Below are 16271 nucleotides of genomic sequence, written 5' to 3' on the forward strand. Positions count from 1 at the left end.
TGCAAAGTCCTTATTTCTGCTTTCTCTGCTGTTTTTCGTAGATGTGCTTGGAAATATTCTAAAGCGGATCACAGCCAAGCGCTCACGGGCACGAATAGTTGACAAGATCCTCAGCATGGGTCTAGTGTCCGACCGCAGAGACCTGTACAAGAAGAGACAACGCAGCGCTCCTGCCAGGAGTACTGGAATGGTGCGTCCATCAACATATCAAGCCTGGTTTATACTCTCCACATCGGCATGAGTGCGAGGGTGTGTGCGTGGGAAAAATGATGCCGTCACGGTGTGGGTGATTGTGCGACCCCATTTCATGTGGCGGTGTGCATGACACTTTTTTTTTAGTACCTTTCCGCAGCGATTCTGGCCAAGCAGGCTCCGGCATCTTTGCGGCACACAGTTTGCGTTGTGTTATGAAGAATAGAAAAATGTTCTCACTAACATGGACATACCACAAAATGTAAAATTATAGAAAGATAATCTTTCTCCACTACCTGAGCTTTACAGAAATTAAAGTTAAATGACTTTTTATTTTAAGTGTCATTAATGTACAATACTAAATCAACTACTCTATATAAAACAATATATTTGACAAATAATGTATTTGACACTTTATTTGTTCGAGCAGAATTCCAGTAAAAGAGATGAATATTTATATATTAAATTGGCTATATTTTAATCAAATATATGTTATAAAAGCAACACTGTGGATTTAAATTGATTTCAGTCTGTAAGCCTTTAGGTTTAAATGAATTGTAAACATGTCTGAAACATGTTCATCTAGTTAATTTTAAAATAGTATCAATTCTGGGGGGCATCTTACCCCAAATTACAAATTTTATCTTTATACTTTAAAATAAAAAGCTAAAACTATCATTTTTATTCCACAAATCTAAAAACATGAATGCATCCACAAATCCTTTAACAAATTGACAATAAAAAATAATCACTATTTTCCAGAGAGACACAAGTGTCCCAATGTCACTAGCTGAGCAGAAATACAAAATCATATTTCACTTGGTCCCCTCAAAGTTGTGTTGGATTTTCTCTTTAGCGTAAAGGTTGAGAGATCCATCTACAACTGTTTTCCATGTTTGTAAAGTTAGTTTCTGGAGTAAATGTATAGGCTATAATCTGTGTGTTTACACAGCTTTTATTTTTTTTAAATGGCGGGTACCGGTGTTTTGTGTGCGTTCGGCCATTCAGCGTATACAAACGTAAAGCGCAGTTCCTATAGTGCTGGTTTAGACCCGATGAAGCAGGAGCTAAATTAGTTCCTCCAAAAGAAGTTCCTAGAACTAAATTCGTTCCGACGTTGAGCATTTTTTTACGTTTTCCTCTCCAAAAATCAGGTATTTCTGCCATTAGTTCTAGGAACTATGAAAAGGTTCCTCATATATGTGTGTGTGTGTGTGTGTGTGTGTGTGTGTGTGTGTGTGTGTGTGTGTGTGTGTGTGTGTGTGTGTGTGTGTGTGTGTGTGTGTGTGTGTGTGTGTGTGTGTGTGTGTGTCAGACAGAGGAAGAGTTCTTTGATGTGACTGGAGAGTCCCAGGAGAAGGACATGGACATAGAGGAGGAAGAAGAAGAAGATAAATCTGTGCGAGATGAAGACAATGAGGATCAAACTGCCAGCTCAGCCAAAGGAAGACAAAAGATCATGAGTAGAAACATTTCTTCAGAGAAAATCCACAGTCTGAGAAACATGGTCCAGACTTTACAGCAACAAGGTACTTGATCAGGCATGATTTTGAGGGGCTTTCTGAATAAAGGCTGAGATGGTTACTTACATTTGGTTTGTTAACAGGTCTGTCAGGGCCTGTCCTGTGGCTACAGAATTGCCTCAACAGAACGGCTGATGACCGGGAGGAGGATGGTGAGGACATAAAACATTGATTAAAGCCTTGGTTACTCCTGCTTATGATTAAGGCTAGAGAATGAGATTGTAAAAGCTTTTCCTTTTTTGTCATTAGCTGATCACATTAGCTTAGCACGCTCTGGAACAGGCATGCCTCTCGTGCGGCGCCCATCTTTTTGCGCCCTAGACAGACACATATGTTGCCTGTTCCACAGGTCAGCTCTGTGTCCATTGTAGTGTGTAGCATATCACTGGCCTATTCGCATTGGCCTGTTTAATCTAAAGGTCTAAATGCAGTGAATATTTGCTTGCATTTCTGTAACAGAAGCTGGTTTTATCTAACATAGCAGTCATGGTCCCACACCGGCTAAACACCCTCTGGCTCCGTCGTTTAAAGTAGCATATAATTTGAGCTGGAAAGAAAATGACGGATTTGAGCGGACCACACTTAATGTTTAGATGGTTCCTGGGAGGCACAAACACTAGGATAAGCTCCTAATAATAGCTCAGATTTATCTAGGTTAACGTTAGAGCCAGCAGTTATGTAAAGTTTGGGTTTCCCGCTGTTAACGATCTATCTCTAATTGGCGTGACTTCTCCATTTCCTGTAGTTTTTTTTGGGGGTTTTTTTTTTACTAATAAAATTTTGGTCGACTTGGCCTCTTCTAGTCGACTAACGTTTAACGTTTGCGCTCTGGATAACATCAAATGTTTCTATTTACAATGTGTTTTGCAGCGGTGAGCAATGTAGCCAATCACAGACCTGTTTGAACGCAGTGGCCAATCTGAAGCGTTTAAATTAGTCAGAATCTAGTCACCGGTCAAACACCGGAGTTTGCAAATCCTCTCATTAACAAAGTGTGTAGACAATACAAAAAAATTCATTGTGCAGTGTAGGCAGCTTCATTGATTATAACGGAGGTTTGTGAGATCGAAATGAATGAGTGACAGCTTTTTAGAGGTTGTAAAGGGAACGCTCCTTGTGGGCTTTATATAATCCATTCATTATTTGAATAAAAGTCGAAACATAACAGTAATTGATATGATTAGCTTTTGAATTGAATACTTTACCAAACAGCTAATAATGTGTTGCTAATATTACACAAACCATGTTCCTGTTCGCCATCTCAGTCAGACAGCTGCCTTCTAACAATCAGCATCCTTAGAAGTAATGACGGGAAAAGCCCCGCCCCACATGTTGACGGGATTGGTTACGCGTTTGTGACGGTAGAAATGTTTGAGGCTGTCCTTGGTTCACTGCAGTTTTAAGGAGAAAATACTCAGCAATGGTGTTGACTGATACATTTGCGCATGGTTTGTCTTAAAGCATATTAAAAACATATAAACGCATAAAGACAAAATCAAGTTTTTAATATTGTTTATAAGTCCTTCCTATCTCAGTGTTATATAAATCAGTGTTTTGAAAACATTATTCATAAATAAAAAGTCCTAATTTACAGAAAATTTATGAAATTTACTTTGCAATGTGACTGCTGTCAGATTCAATATAAACCAGCTGGATGTTCATTATCCCACTTATTACATGGCTACTTGCCACATACTCTAAATAATTAGACAAAATATTGATTTGAGTTGAAAAATGTTATTAAGTGAAGAAAACCAGACAGGATAATGTACAGTTGTACCACTTATTACATGACTTTTCACAAAATAAATAATGACGGACATTAAATATTGATTTGAGAAGAAACCATTTTAAAATCATACCTGTTTATTAGTTAATAATCCATTACACAAAACAATCGTTCTAGCAACAACAAACACTTCAACAATATTACTGTAGGCCTAAGCTGTTTAATCATTTAAAATATTGCATCTCCAGGTGTTTCTCATCCTGTGGCACTGGTTCCTCTGACAGAGGAGAACGAGGATGCCATGGAGAACAGGGCTTTCCAAAAACTTCTGCGCACAGTTGGCATCCGGCCACCCTCAGACGGACAGGTTGGGCTTCTTTGTCTCTTATTCTCGGCCTCTTGTCTGTTTCTTCCGTATTTGTATAATAGTGATTATTTGAAATAATAGTGTAATAATATAATAATTATATATAAATTATATAATAGTGATTATTTGAAAACACTATACCTGTAGTGCTGTAAAGCTGCTGTCGATCTGCATTCATCAGGAGTCTTTCTGGAGGATTTCTCCCAGTCTGAGTGTGGATCAGCTGAGGAAACTCGCAGTGTCTCTGGACCCGGCTGAGACAGAAGCTGAAGGGGATCCCGAAGGAAACCAGGACACCAGTCGGGCTGTTGAGATGGAGGAGGAGGAGGAGGAGGATGATGAGGATAACCAAGAGCTGAGAGCTCAAGCACTGAGAGCTTTGCTATTGTCTCGCCAGAGGAAACGCACCTCTGTTGAATCAAAGGGTGAGTGTGATGCATTTTCAATGAAGCCAATGTTGATCATCATCTTTAGAGGCCAAGCACTGAAGGTGTGAATGCAGTTATCTGTTAATTTGCCGTCTTTCACTCTTGAAGTCAAGTTCTGTGTGAGCACACAGATAGAGCATGTGCAATAGCAAATCTTTATCTTAAACCCTCTAGCGCAGGGGTTCTCAAACATTTTGGAGCCAGGGACCCCTTACGGGGGAAAAATATTTCCAAGGACCCCCTCATATTTATAACAGTGACTGAGCCCAAAGTTAATGTGGGAGCGCTTAATGAAATGTTTTGACACAAATAGTCTTCACCCAGGGTCGTATGCAGGGTTTTCTAAATAGTGTACTGAGGTGCCAAAAGTGATCTTGCTAGGGGGTCCAGATTGTGTTGTTAAATTGAGCTTATATCCACTGTAATTAGCTAAAAAAAAAATAATGTTAATTTCATCCTGGACACAGTATGCTTCTCTTGACCTGTAGCTGGGAGAGCGGGGAACAAAGTAATGCTTTTTGACTTTCTCAGTTTGTGTAAATTCACTTGGGGTTCAGAGTATTTATTTTTTCCCACATTAATTTCACACGTGTCTAGATCTTGTTTAGCCTACATCTTATCTCACACTTTATGACCGAATAACTGAAGCGTCATGCGGAAATGCGCATTTTGACATTGACGAGCGCGGGTAGTCTGCTGAAACCACTCAGATGAGAAGGTCAGTTTATCATCGCGATGTTTAATATCCTTGCAGCGCCAAATTAGAGTTTATATTAGGCAATTATTTCAAAACTTTCATTATATAATAGGCTACACATTAAAAAAATTACAGAGGTCCAGACCTGCACGTATCAGCATCTTCACATGTGGAGAAATGAGATTGGAACAACAGCAAGTCGACGGTATAATGATTGACCGTCACTGCCTTCATAGTGCACAACAGACAAATTAAATTAAGCAGAACTTTTTATAAGTTCGGTGAGTATTTTATTTTGATAATGAATAGGTTTTGATGTAAAATTAGCAGTGCTAGAATTGACATAGCCTATTGTGCGCGCACGCGAGACGCAGGCGCGAACACTTGGATTGTTTCCTATGCAGTGGAAACAAAGGAATACTCTTATTTATGGTCATACAGATAAGAGTACATCATTCAAAACGGCAAAATGTCAATTTTTTATTTGTGTGTACATTAAAAATGACTACAAAATGTCATGCCTTTTAAAAATAAAAAAAAACAACAGGATGCCGGTTCTGCCGTCTCTGTCTCCTTCTGGCGCGCGTGCCCAAAAAACGACCAGAACACAGCGAATACTTGACGCACAGGCATAAGAAATATAGATAGATTATCTATCTATAGAAACCTTTAAAAGCATACTTTTTTATTATTTGACATTAAATGCATTAGGCCGATAAGTCACTTTGGAATAAATAGCAAGTTTTCAGATGATAAAGAAAACATGACTTATAGTCATGGAAAAACGGTAGGCTGTTATAAATTATTTCGCGGACCCCCTGGCTATCGTTCACGGACCCCCAGGGGTCCGCGGACCCCACTTTGAGAACCACTGCTCTAGCGCCCCACAAATAAAGTTATTTTTCATTTCTTTTATTATAGGCAAAATTAATTACCAATACTCTTCTGTTAGATCTTCACCAAATTTGGTCCTGGTCATTGTTAGACCATCACTGGCAAAAAAAAAAAAGAAAAAAGAAAAGCAAAAGCTTTTTTTCACGCCCTGAATAAACGTGTGCAATTTCTTTGCTTATAACTTCCTAAACGTATGAAACTTGTATAAAGTTTCATGTGTCATTAATGTTCATCAAAGAAGAAAAGAAAAAGAAAATCACTCCCTAATCTTGACTGAATATCTTGAATCTATATTTTATTTATAAAAAGAAAATCATGTAGTAATTTTACACTTTCAATTTCTTTAGTTTTATTTATTTGTGCGATTGCTTATTTGTTGTATTGTATTACTGACTATACTTTTCTTCAATAATGTTTGAAATTTGTTAGTCTAGTTTATTAGATATTAGTTCTTTAGGTTGCTGATTTTTGTTTATGGTTTTCAGCTGCAACAGAATGTTTTGTAAAAAGTCAGAATAAATATTTATGTTTGACTTTATTTTTATTTTTACCATATTTGGAATCGAAACTGGGAATCAATAAGAATTGGAATCGATAGTCAGTATCGGAATCGAAATGCTAAAATTCAAACGATACACAACCTATTGGTCAAAATATTAAAATAAATTTTACTTTGTAGTACTTTCTAACTCTGCGTATGACCTTTTAAACTACTTTGCCTGAAAACATCCCTGGAATGCTATATTTAATCAAATGGTATGCCATTATATAATTGAAAGTGTATTGACTGTGCGATTTAACTATAATAACTATCATGAAGTATTTACTTGGTAATTGCCAATTAATCAATGTAACTGGTTTTCCCTTTCTTTATAAGACTCTCCATCATGCGAAGGCAGTTCTGATTCTGTGGAACCAAGGTTAGTGCCAGTTTTGATGGAAACTCTTTAGTGACAAAGCTTGTGAAGGTTTACGCCAAACATTTGATGAGTTTCTTAAACTAAATGTGTTGATTTGTGTTCCAGTGATCGTATAGAGAAGAGAATCTCAAAGAAGAGAAGCAGAGTGTTGGATGATGATGATGATGATGATGATCAGAGAGGTAATGAGCATCTCTAAAGCTTATCTAGATTTTCTGCAATGAATGAGTCTCTGATATATTTTTTTTCATAATTAGATGTATGTTATGCATATGCAAATAGAAAACAAAACAAAAGTTTGAGTGGTGTGGAAAATAAAGATTTCACGATTTGCAGAGTTACCACAAATTTGCTTTTTGCTTTGTCATAATGGGGTATGATCTAGATTTTTGTGAATAAAGGGGTATGAAAACAGGGTTACTGCGCGTCTTTAAAAAGTCTTTCACATAATGCCCTACAGTGGTAAATGCAGTGACTCATATGATTTTAATACTTTTTAAACTAAATGTAAGATACGTCTTTTAAGCTGTTTGTGAAATTTTTAAATGTACTTCAAATAAATAAAAACATCTAGAGCAGTTTCATGCAGCAGTTTATCTGTAATTATTAATCTCTGTAGATGTATTTCATAGACAGCAGTGAATGAAGCTGACCAATATACAGGGTTCCCACGGGTCCTTGAAATACTTGAAAGTTTGTGAATCTGAAAAAAAATTCAAGGCCCTGGAAAGCTTTTGAAAATATACATAATAGATACGGGTCCTTGAATGCTTGAATTTATTTTGTGCAAGAAGTTTTCTGGAAAAAAATCCAGATTATTCTGTCTGCTAATGTGTTATTTTGCCAACACTTTGGCCTATGCATACCAGCTTGCTTGATTTATGTTAGTTAAACACATTTACGTGATGCGTTAAAGGATTAGTTCACTTTAAAATGAAAATTAGCTCATGATTTACTCGCCCTCAAGCCATCCTAGGTGTATATGACTGTTACGAGCCTGGCTCAAAGCAAGCAACAGAGTAGGGAAAGGCCACACACGGAATAGTAATGTACTAGATTTATTAAATTAATAGAATTTTAACAGAATAAACTTTGTACAGCCAGTAATGAAGTTGGCTTTGACAAAAAAATATAAGCAATGAATAAGTGCCAATTTCGCATTTTTCTTCAAGCCCAAGTCAAAATTATAATGTTCACTAACGTCACACAACTGCTCCTTAGTCAACGTATCTAAAACCTGATCTGATGGAGCAGCGACAAAATTATCCAAAGTATCCATTTATTTACTCTGCCATTTTGCAGATATTTACACATCTTTTTTTTTTTTTGTGGCACATTTATCAATGTAAGTGAGGCCACCACACTGCAGCTACAAGACAAAGACAAACGGAGCTACCCTGCACACATCGATCTCCTTCATGCATACCCCAAGAACAGAGATTTTTAATACACGATATCAGCGGCACCTAACTTCCCCGACAAAATGCCGTTAAAGCAGGCATCCATGACTGTGCCCTCAGCCCAGGGTATAGCACAAAAACAATCAACTAAAATAACAAACAAGCGTTAAGCGCTTAGCAGGGGGTTCGCAAAGCTCCATTGGCTACACCATCAATTAGTTATTAATAATTTTTGTCTCGCAAACACTGCAGCGAAGGCCCGCACCTACAAACCAATGAACCACCCCCTAATACTATAACCTGGCTGTATTTAAACAACCCCAGGCACAAACGAACACATTTTTTTTCCCACACCGACGTACTGCAAAAAAAAAAAAAAATCCAAACCTAATTAAACTGATCCGCGTTTGTCTTTCCCAATAACCATGCGTTAAATGCCCAATCAACCTTACTGCGCCGGATCACCGTAGGATCCGAATACAGTTTACAAATTTGGCACATTAATCAAAACGGCCTACATTCAATATAACTACTCAAACCCAATTGAGAAATGGAAAACAAAAAAAACGCATATTTACCGATCGATGGTTGAGACAGACACAACACACAGCCAGGAGGAGGAGCCAGGCAAGGCCGTGACAGACATTCTTCTTTCAGACGAATACAATCAGAGTTATATTAATAAACACCCTGACGCTTCCAAGCTTTATAATGGCAGTGGATTGCATCTATTTCAACCACCAGATTGAAGCTCAAAAATGTGCATCGATCTATTATAAAAGTGCTCCACACTGCTCCGGGGGGTTAATAAAGGCTTTCTGAAGCCAAGCCATGAGTTTGTGTCAGACAAATATTCATATTTAACAAGTTACAAAGTAGAATTCTTGCTTCCGGCCAAACGGCCATATGCAGTCTACTTGCGTTTAATGGACAACTTGCGCAACTCATGACGTCAGAAGTAGCGTAGTGTGTCATGGCATAGTGTAAATATCAGCAGAACATACAAATTCCACAAGTGTAAAGGGCAACTTATGCGAGTAATGCACGTTGCACTTTACACTTAAGTCGAAACCGTGTGTTAGTTTGGCTGGAAGCTAGTTATTTTACTTTATAAAGCTTTAAATATAAATATTTTTCTTACACAAACTCATCGCTTTGCTTCAGAAGGCCTTTATTAACCCCCGGAGCCATGTGGAGATATTTTTATCCATCTATTAATATAACTCTGCTCGATAAAACTCTGATTGCATTCGTCTGAAAGAAGAATGTCATATACACCTAGGATGGCTTGAGGGAGAGTAAATCATGGGCTAATTTTCATTTTAAAGTGTTACTCCTTTTAAGTGTTTCTTGGTACCTCAAGTTTCACAGACACACCGTGAAACATTGCAAAAATAGGCTGAAACCGCTGAAACGTGATGCCTGGAAAATGCAAGTTTCAAGATAATTGGCTCATCAAAGAAGATTACAAAGAATGCTTGTTAAGATAATGTAAACCCACTAGGCAAGAAAAACTTAAGCATATTCATCTTAAAACTTCTGTTTACACGAGCCTAAGCTCTTTTCAATAAAATCCATGCAAAAGTTAATATCAGATCATTTTAGAATACAGTATATGATGTACCAAATATTCTTCAGTTTTATGCAAAACAGAAATACGAGATATGAAATATCAGATCTCTGTCAGATGGCCAAAAATAAATGCAAAAAAAAAGCTTTTTTTGTAACAATGTATCTTACAAGGTAACACGATGTAACCTTGCTCTTTCTTGAAATGTGTCCCCACATTAAGCTCTTGAATTTGAGGGTATTGGACCTGGAAAGTCCTTGAAAGGTCCTTGAATTTGAAATTAACCAAGGTGTGGGAACCCTGAATATAACTGTTATTATATTCTACGTCGTAGGCTGTGTGTAGCGCAGCCTACGACCCTCCGGCGTACCCTGACGTGCACCTCTCCAAAAATGTAACAACGTGTCAATTCTATGCAGACGCAAGCGCTGTGATTGGTCTGCTCAAACCGCTCCCTCTGCGTGCGTCAACGCGGACAATGACGTAGAAGTATAAATTAAAACCAATGCGTAGTCTATGGCGTAGAGGCTCCGACGGAGGTCCGACGCAGAAGTATAAATTAAAACCAATGCGTAGTCTATGGCGTAGAGGCTCCGGCGGAGGTCCGACGCAGAAGTATAAATTAAAACCAATGCGTAGTCTATGGCGTAGAGGCTCCGACGGAGGTCCGACGCAGAAGTATAAATTAAAACCAATGCGTAGTCTATGGCGTAGAGGCTCCGGCGGAGGTCCGACGCAGAAGTATAAATTAAAACCAATGCGTAGTCTATGGCGTAGAGGGTCCGGCGGAGGTCCGACGCAGAAGTATAAATTAAAACCAATGCGTAGTCTATGGCGTAGAGGCTCCGGCGTAGGTCCGACGCAGAAGTATAAATTAAAACCAATGCGTAGTCTATGGCGTAGAGGCTCCGGCGGAGGTCCGACGCAGAAGTATAAATTAAAACCAATGCGTAGTCTATGGCGTAGAGGCTCCGGCGGAGGTCCGACGCAGAAGTATAAATTAAAACCAATGCGTAGTCTATGGCGTAGAGGCTCCGGCGTAGGTCCGACGCAGAAGTATAAATTAAAACCAATGCGTAGTCTATGGCGTAGAGGCTCCAGCGGAGGTCCGACGCAGAAGTATAAATTAAAACCAATGCGTAGTCTATGGCGTAGAGGCTCCGGCGGAGGTCCGACGCAGAAGTATAAATTAAAACCAATGCGTAGTCTATGGCGTAGAGGCTCCGGCGGAGGTCCGACGCAGAAGTATAAATTAAAACCAATGCGTAGTCTATGGCGTAGAGGCTCCGGCGTAGGTCCGACGCAGAAGTATAAATTAAAACCAATGCGTAGTCTATGGCGTAGAGGCTCCGGCGGAGGTCCGACGCAGAAGTATAAATTAAAACCAATGCGTAGTCTATGGCGTAGAGGCTCCGGCGGAGGTCCGACGCAGAAGTATAAATTAAAACCAATGCGTAGTCTATGGCGTAGAGGCTCCGGCGGAGGTCCGACGCAGAAGTATAAATTAAAACCAATGCGTAGTCTATGGCGTAGAGGCTCCGGCGGAGGTCCGACGCAGAAGTATAAATTAAAACCAATGCGTAGTCTATGGCGTAGAGGCTCCAGCGGAGGTCCGACGCAGAAGTATAAATTAAAACCAATGCGTAGTCTATGGCGTAGAGGCTCCGGCGGAGGTCCGACGCAGAAGTATAAATTAAAACCAATGCGTAGTCTATGGCGTAGAGGCTCCGGCGGAGGTCCGACGCAGAAGTATAAATTAAAACCAATGCGTAGTCTATGGCGTAGAGGCTCCGGCGTAGGTCCGACGCAGAAGTATAAATTAAAACCAATGCGTAGTCTATGGCGTAGAGGCTCCAGCGGAGGTCCGACGCAGAAGTATAAATTAAAACCAATGCGTAGTCTATGGCGTAGAGGCTCCGGCGGAGGTCCGACGCAGAAGTATAAATTAAAACCAATGCGTAGTCTATGGCGTAGAGGCTCCGGCGGAGGTCCGACGCAGAAGTATAAATTAAAACCAATGCGTAGTCTATGGCGTAGAGGCTCCGACGGAGGTCCGACGCAGAAGTATAAATTAAAACCAATGCGTAGTCGATGGCGTAGAGGCTCCGGCGGAGGTCCGACGCAGAAGTATAAATTAAAACCAATGCGTAGTCTATGGCGTAGAGGCTCCGACGGAGGTCCGACGCAGAAGTATAAATTAAAACCAATGCGTAGTCTATGGCGTAGAGGCTCCGGCGGAGGTCCGACGCAGAAGTATAAATTAAAACCAATGCGTAGTCTATGGCGTAGAGGCTCCGACGGAGGTCCGACGCAGAAGTATAAATTAAAACCAATGCGTAGTCTATGGCGTAGAGGCTCCGACGGAGGTCCGACGCAGAAGTATAAATTAAAACCTATGCGTAGTCTATGGCGTAGAGGCTCCGACGGAGGTCCGACGCAGAAGTATAAATTAAAACCAATGCGTAGTCTATGGCGTAGAGGCTCCGGCGTCGGTCCGACGCAGAAGTATAAATTAAAACCAATGCGTAGTCTATGGCGTAGAGGCTCCGGCGTAGGTCCGACGCAGAAGTATAAATTAGCCTTTACTCAGAGTATTCCATGTGTTGTGCCTGTTGTGATGTTAAATAAAGCATTAAACCCAATGAGTAATATTCCAAAATGTCAGCTCACAGACCCTTCCACTTTTGATTTTACCCCTTCCATTCGGGCTGTATGAGAAGAGAACACATTTTTATCATTTCTTGGGTCAAGAAAGACTCAGTATATTTCCTCCTCCTCTACATACTGTGTGGATGTGCTTAAATCCACATTAAGGACGCTTTCCTGTCACATATCACACATGCGCTCTTCAAAAAGCCCATGGAACGCAGGTTAATGTGTTTACATGAGAAATCTAGCTGTGTTGATCAGTTTATGCTTAATGTGTGATTTCAGCAATCCTATAAGATCATTACAAACACACTGTACGACACGGATCTAATAAACTTGTGTACGACATGTATGTAGACTATGGTGATGACACCTATTGAATCATAGGCTAGTTAAAATAGAAGAATAAAACATCATCAGCCTGCGCTAGTGGTAAACAAATTAGCAAAATTAATCGCATTTTGGCAATTGTGGTTTTAAATGTGCACTGGGAAAAAGGAAGTGAAAGGAGAACGTGTACGCAGTCATGGCTAGGGAAAAGAGTTTGTCTTGTCATGTCAATACTGCAAATAGAGCTTGAGGAAAGTAGTTTTAGCGCCATTTTGAGTTGATCAATACACGCCATTTCATGTTGCATTTTTATTGGCCTGTCAGATTGCAATAATTGAATCTATTTTTGTCTTGAATTTGAGCCAAATCAGTTGATGGATATTATTTATCCCCACAGGAAAAGCACAGAGAATTCCCCCCATGCATGTTGGTGACTATCTTTTGTCTGTGTCACAGATATTTCAGATGTGGATCCGTTATCCAGGAGTAAGTTTGACCGAAGCCTGGATTCAGAGCGTGAGAGTCCTGCAGCGCCAGCGAAGCGCAGATATAAGAGAGTGTTGAGTGATGAAGAGGACCAAGATAACTAGACATATTAACAGTGCAGTACTATCATCATTTGCTGCTTTCTCTCTTCTCTCTCTCTTTCGTTTGAAATGTTAACTATTACCAAGTCCTCAATCTACCCTTTTTCCTGAAACTGTGCCAAAAAAAAAATGTTGATCATATTTGAGGTGTTTTACTATTTTCAGAATTGTTTTTCCTCTGATTGTCATTTACAAAGTTGTTTTACATTTTACATGCTTTTTTGTTGTATGATATTTGAACCTGATACACCATCATTCTCACTTTTTTGGTAGAATTTCTAATATTTTCTTCTTCTATTTTAGTGTCTGCAAAACAAAAATTGGTGTCATTTGAATGTCATTGATGTTACTTGATGTCGATTGAAAATGTACGCCATTAAACGCAGCATTTCTATAGGCTTTGGCGCAGTGTTCATAATTGTCACATGACTTATCCTTATACAAAAGGAAATTTTGCTATTATAAGGTAACACTCTTTGTATGTTAATAAAAGTTTCTGTATTAAATTATCAGCTTGATTATATCTAAGACTTTGCATATTTGTATGTTTGGACAGTTAAATGAGACGGCTTCGATATGATGTCTATAAATTGATTTCACAACCACTCCAACTAAGAGAAATAAAGTAATTTCATTTCAGCTTAGCATTTCCCCACTTTTCAAGCAATAGTCCAGCCTAGAAATGACGAGAGCCTGGACAAAAACTTTCAGAAGGGCCTGATGTTGTACACTGTAACCCTGCATGTTCATGCCATCTATACACTGTATACTTTTATCTCATGAAATAGTCTCATTACAAAACAAATTCAAATGTACATTTTTAATGTTAGCATAAAGACAATGAAACCATCAGAGGCTGTACCTACCGTTAAGTTGGCACTTTGGCGTAAGGAGCTCAATTTATGTTGTAACCAATGTCCGTAACTGTAGCCTTCTGGTGCTCTTCGGTCATTTTTGTCCAAAATATTTTACGTTTTTATTTTATTTTTTTACTTCATCGGAATGGTACGAAACTTGGTAAAGGTTTTGGCACTTGCTATGTGAACAAAAACAATCATGGACATGATTCGAAAAGGTTAAATGGTCATGAAAAAAAGTTGTGCTCCTTGTGGTCTAAATTGAGCGCATTGAAAATTAATAGGAGACGAATTTCATCTAGTGGAAACTTTTGGTACTGCGGCCAAACAAAATCTTTCTGAAAGCTCATTTTTTTGAGGTGTTAAACTCAAATTTGGAACACAACTTGTTTAGATTTATGGCTTTAATTTTTTTGCCGTTTTAGAGTAAAACGTGTTTTCGAAAATATTTCATATAAAAATGGAAAATATTGGGGGTTTTTTTGCATTTCTCATAACAATAAACGTAAAATTCTGTAACTTTTAAGTTCACTTTTTTAAACTTTTTTTTTCACTTCAATAATTTGCTCAGTGTCATCTTTGAAAAGAGATCAAACTTCACAAGTCTGGTGTCAAACTTAAATGTCTCCCTCAACGCACTAAAAAGCTGGTCAGTTGAATCTATTGTTTTAATTAGTGAGACACCTTACACTTATAACAATGAGAAATATATTTAAAAAAAAAAAGTACTAGTATAGTAGGAATAATCAATGATATCTCTCAGTATACATTGCAGCAGTTAAATGTAATGACTTTGCAGTAGAAATGTAATAAAAAATTCTAATAACTCAATTAAGATTCCTTTGAAAAGACGCCTCTAAGAATAACAACACAAAGATTGTTTCACTATTACACTAATACCAACTGAAGAATGTTAAGAAGGTAAAGACATGAGGAAAGAACAATAGTGAAAGAGCATCATTGACAGAGTTGTGCGTATACTCTCATCTTGTGACTCCATCATCCCAGCTCTGGGTTATATTAACAGATATGACCCAACAAGCATGATCCTCAGACACGATGCTCCAGGAAGATCATCTTCTTTCTTGTCCTCGTTCACAGAAAATGAATGGACTTTTTTTCTCACAGGATCCATACATGATCACAAGATGAAGAACTTCATTGAAAGGATGCAAAAAGACATTTAAAAATCCATAATATTTAGCAGTGATGTTGACCGTAGAAAATCTCAATGAAATTAAGGAATATCTATTGTATGTCTATTCATAAAAAATAAATCATGGTTAGATCAATTCCCACCTTTGTTGTGAATATTTAAATTCAAGTAACAAACAAATACAATATTTTAAGGAAAACCAAAGAAAAATATGCGGGTTAGTTGCAGCGTGTGTCCCTTAACTAATACTTGGTTGAAACAACTTTTGTTTCTAATACAGCAGTCGTTCTTTTTGCGTAAGAGTCTATTATCTTAGCACATCTGGATTTGCATGTTTTTTCGCACTCTTCCTTGCTAAACAGTTCCAGGATGATTAAATTGTGAGGGATCTCTTGAGTACAGACCTCTTTGAGTTTTTTTCATTGGATTTAGTTCTGGGCTCTGACTTAGATTTGAGGTTAATATCATGATGAAATATGAAATTCCTCTTCATCTTCAGATTTTTAATGGAGGCCTGCAGGTTTTGTTCTTTGGAATGTCCTTGTGCCCCATTGTCTTGTTGATGATGGCCTAAAAAATCATACAGAAACAGCTGATTTTGAATTTGGGGATAATCAGTATCATCAAACAATAATATTCGGTAACCTCACCTGAAGACATTGTTCAGACGATGTATTTAAAGACATTTGTGAGAGTATCCGCTTTCCATGCATAATAAAATGTAGTTTTGTGGCAAAAAACATGGAATTAATTTGTCGTTTTGATCCTATATGTGTGTCAGTAGACTGTAAGAACCTTTGAAATAACTGAAATACACCTTGGGTGTGCATTATTTTCTAATAATTCAACGGCCTGCAATCAATTATTCTGCTTATTCAATGGTTACCAGACCTCAAAACATTGTTCAGACGATGGATTTAAAGACATTTGTCAGGTTTTTGTCCTTAAAACGCTCTTGTTTGTGGGACTAAT

The 16271-nt window shown here is 38.6% G+C and overlaps 1 protein-coding gene across 1 annotated transcript in view; it reads left to right on the plus strand.

Moving 5' to 3' along the window:
- The window catches only part of timeless (timeless circadian clock), a 59999-nt gene extending 46190 nt beyond the window's left edge, over positions 1–13809 (plus strand). The window contains exons 24-31 of the mRNA XM_077204380.1: positions 42–190; positions 1508–1721; positions 1799–1867; positions 3693–3811; positions 3993–4236; positions 6708–6750; positions 6856–6932; positions 13156–13809. Of these exons, the coding sequence (XP_077060495.1) occupies positions 42–190; positions 1508–1721; positions 1799–1867; positions 3693–3811; positions 3993–4236; positions 6708–6750; positions 6856–6932; positions 13156–13289 (1049 nt within the window). The 3' untranslated portion in view covers positions 13290–13809. The remainder of the gene's footprint in view (positions 1–41; positions 191–1507; positions 1722–1798; positions 1868–3692; positions 3812–3992; positions 4237–6707; positions 6751–6855; positions 6933–13155) is intronic.
- Positions 13810–16271: the final 2462 nt, after the last annotated feature.

Source organism: Siphateles boraxobius, unplaced genomic scaffold (genome assembly GCF_051911475.1).
Source record: "Siphateles boraxobius isolate OS27281-9 unplaced genomic scaffold, OSU_SipBor_1 5, whole genome shotgun sequence".
NCBI classification, from domain to species: domain Eukaryota; kingdom Metazoa; phylum Chordata; class Actinopteri; order Cypriniformes; family Leuciscidae; genus Siphateles; species Siphateles boraxobius.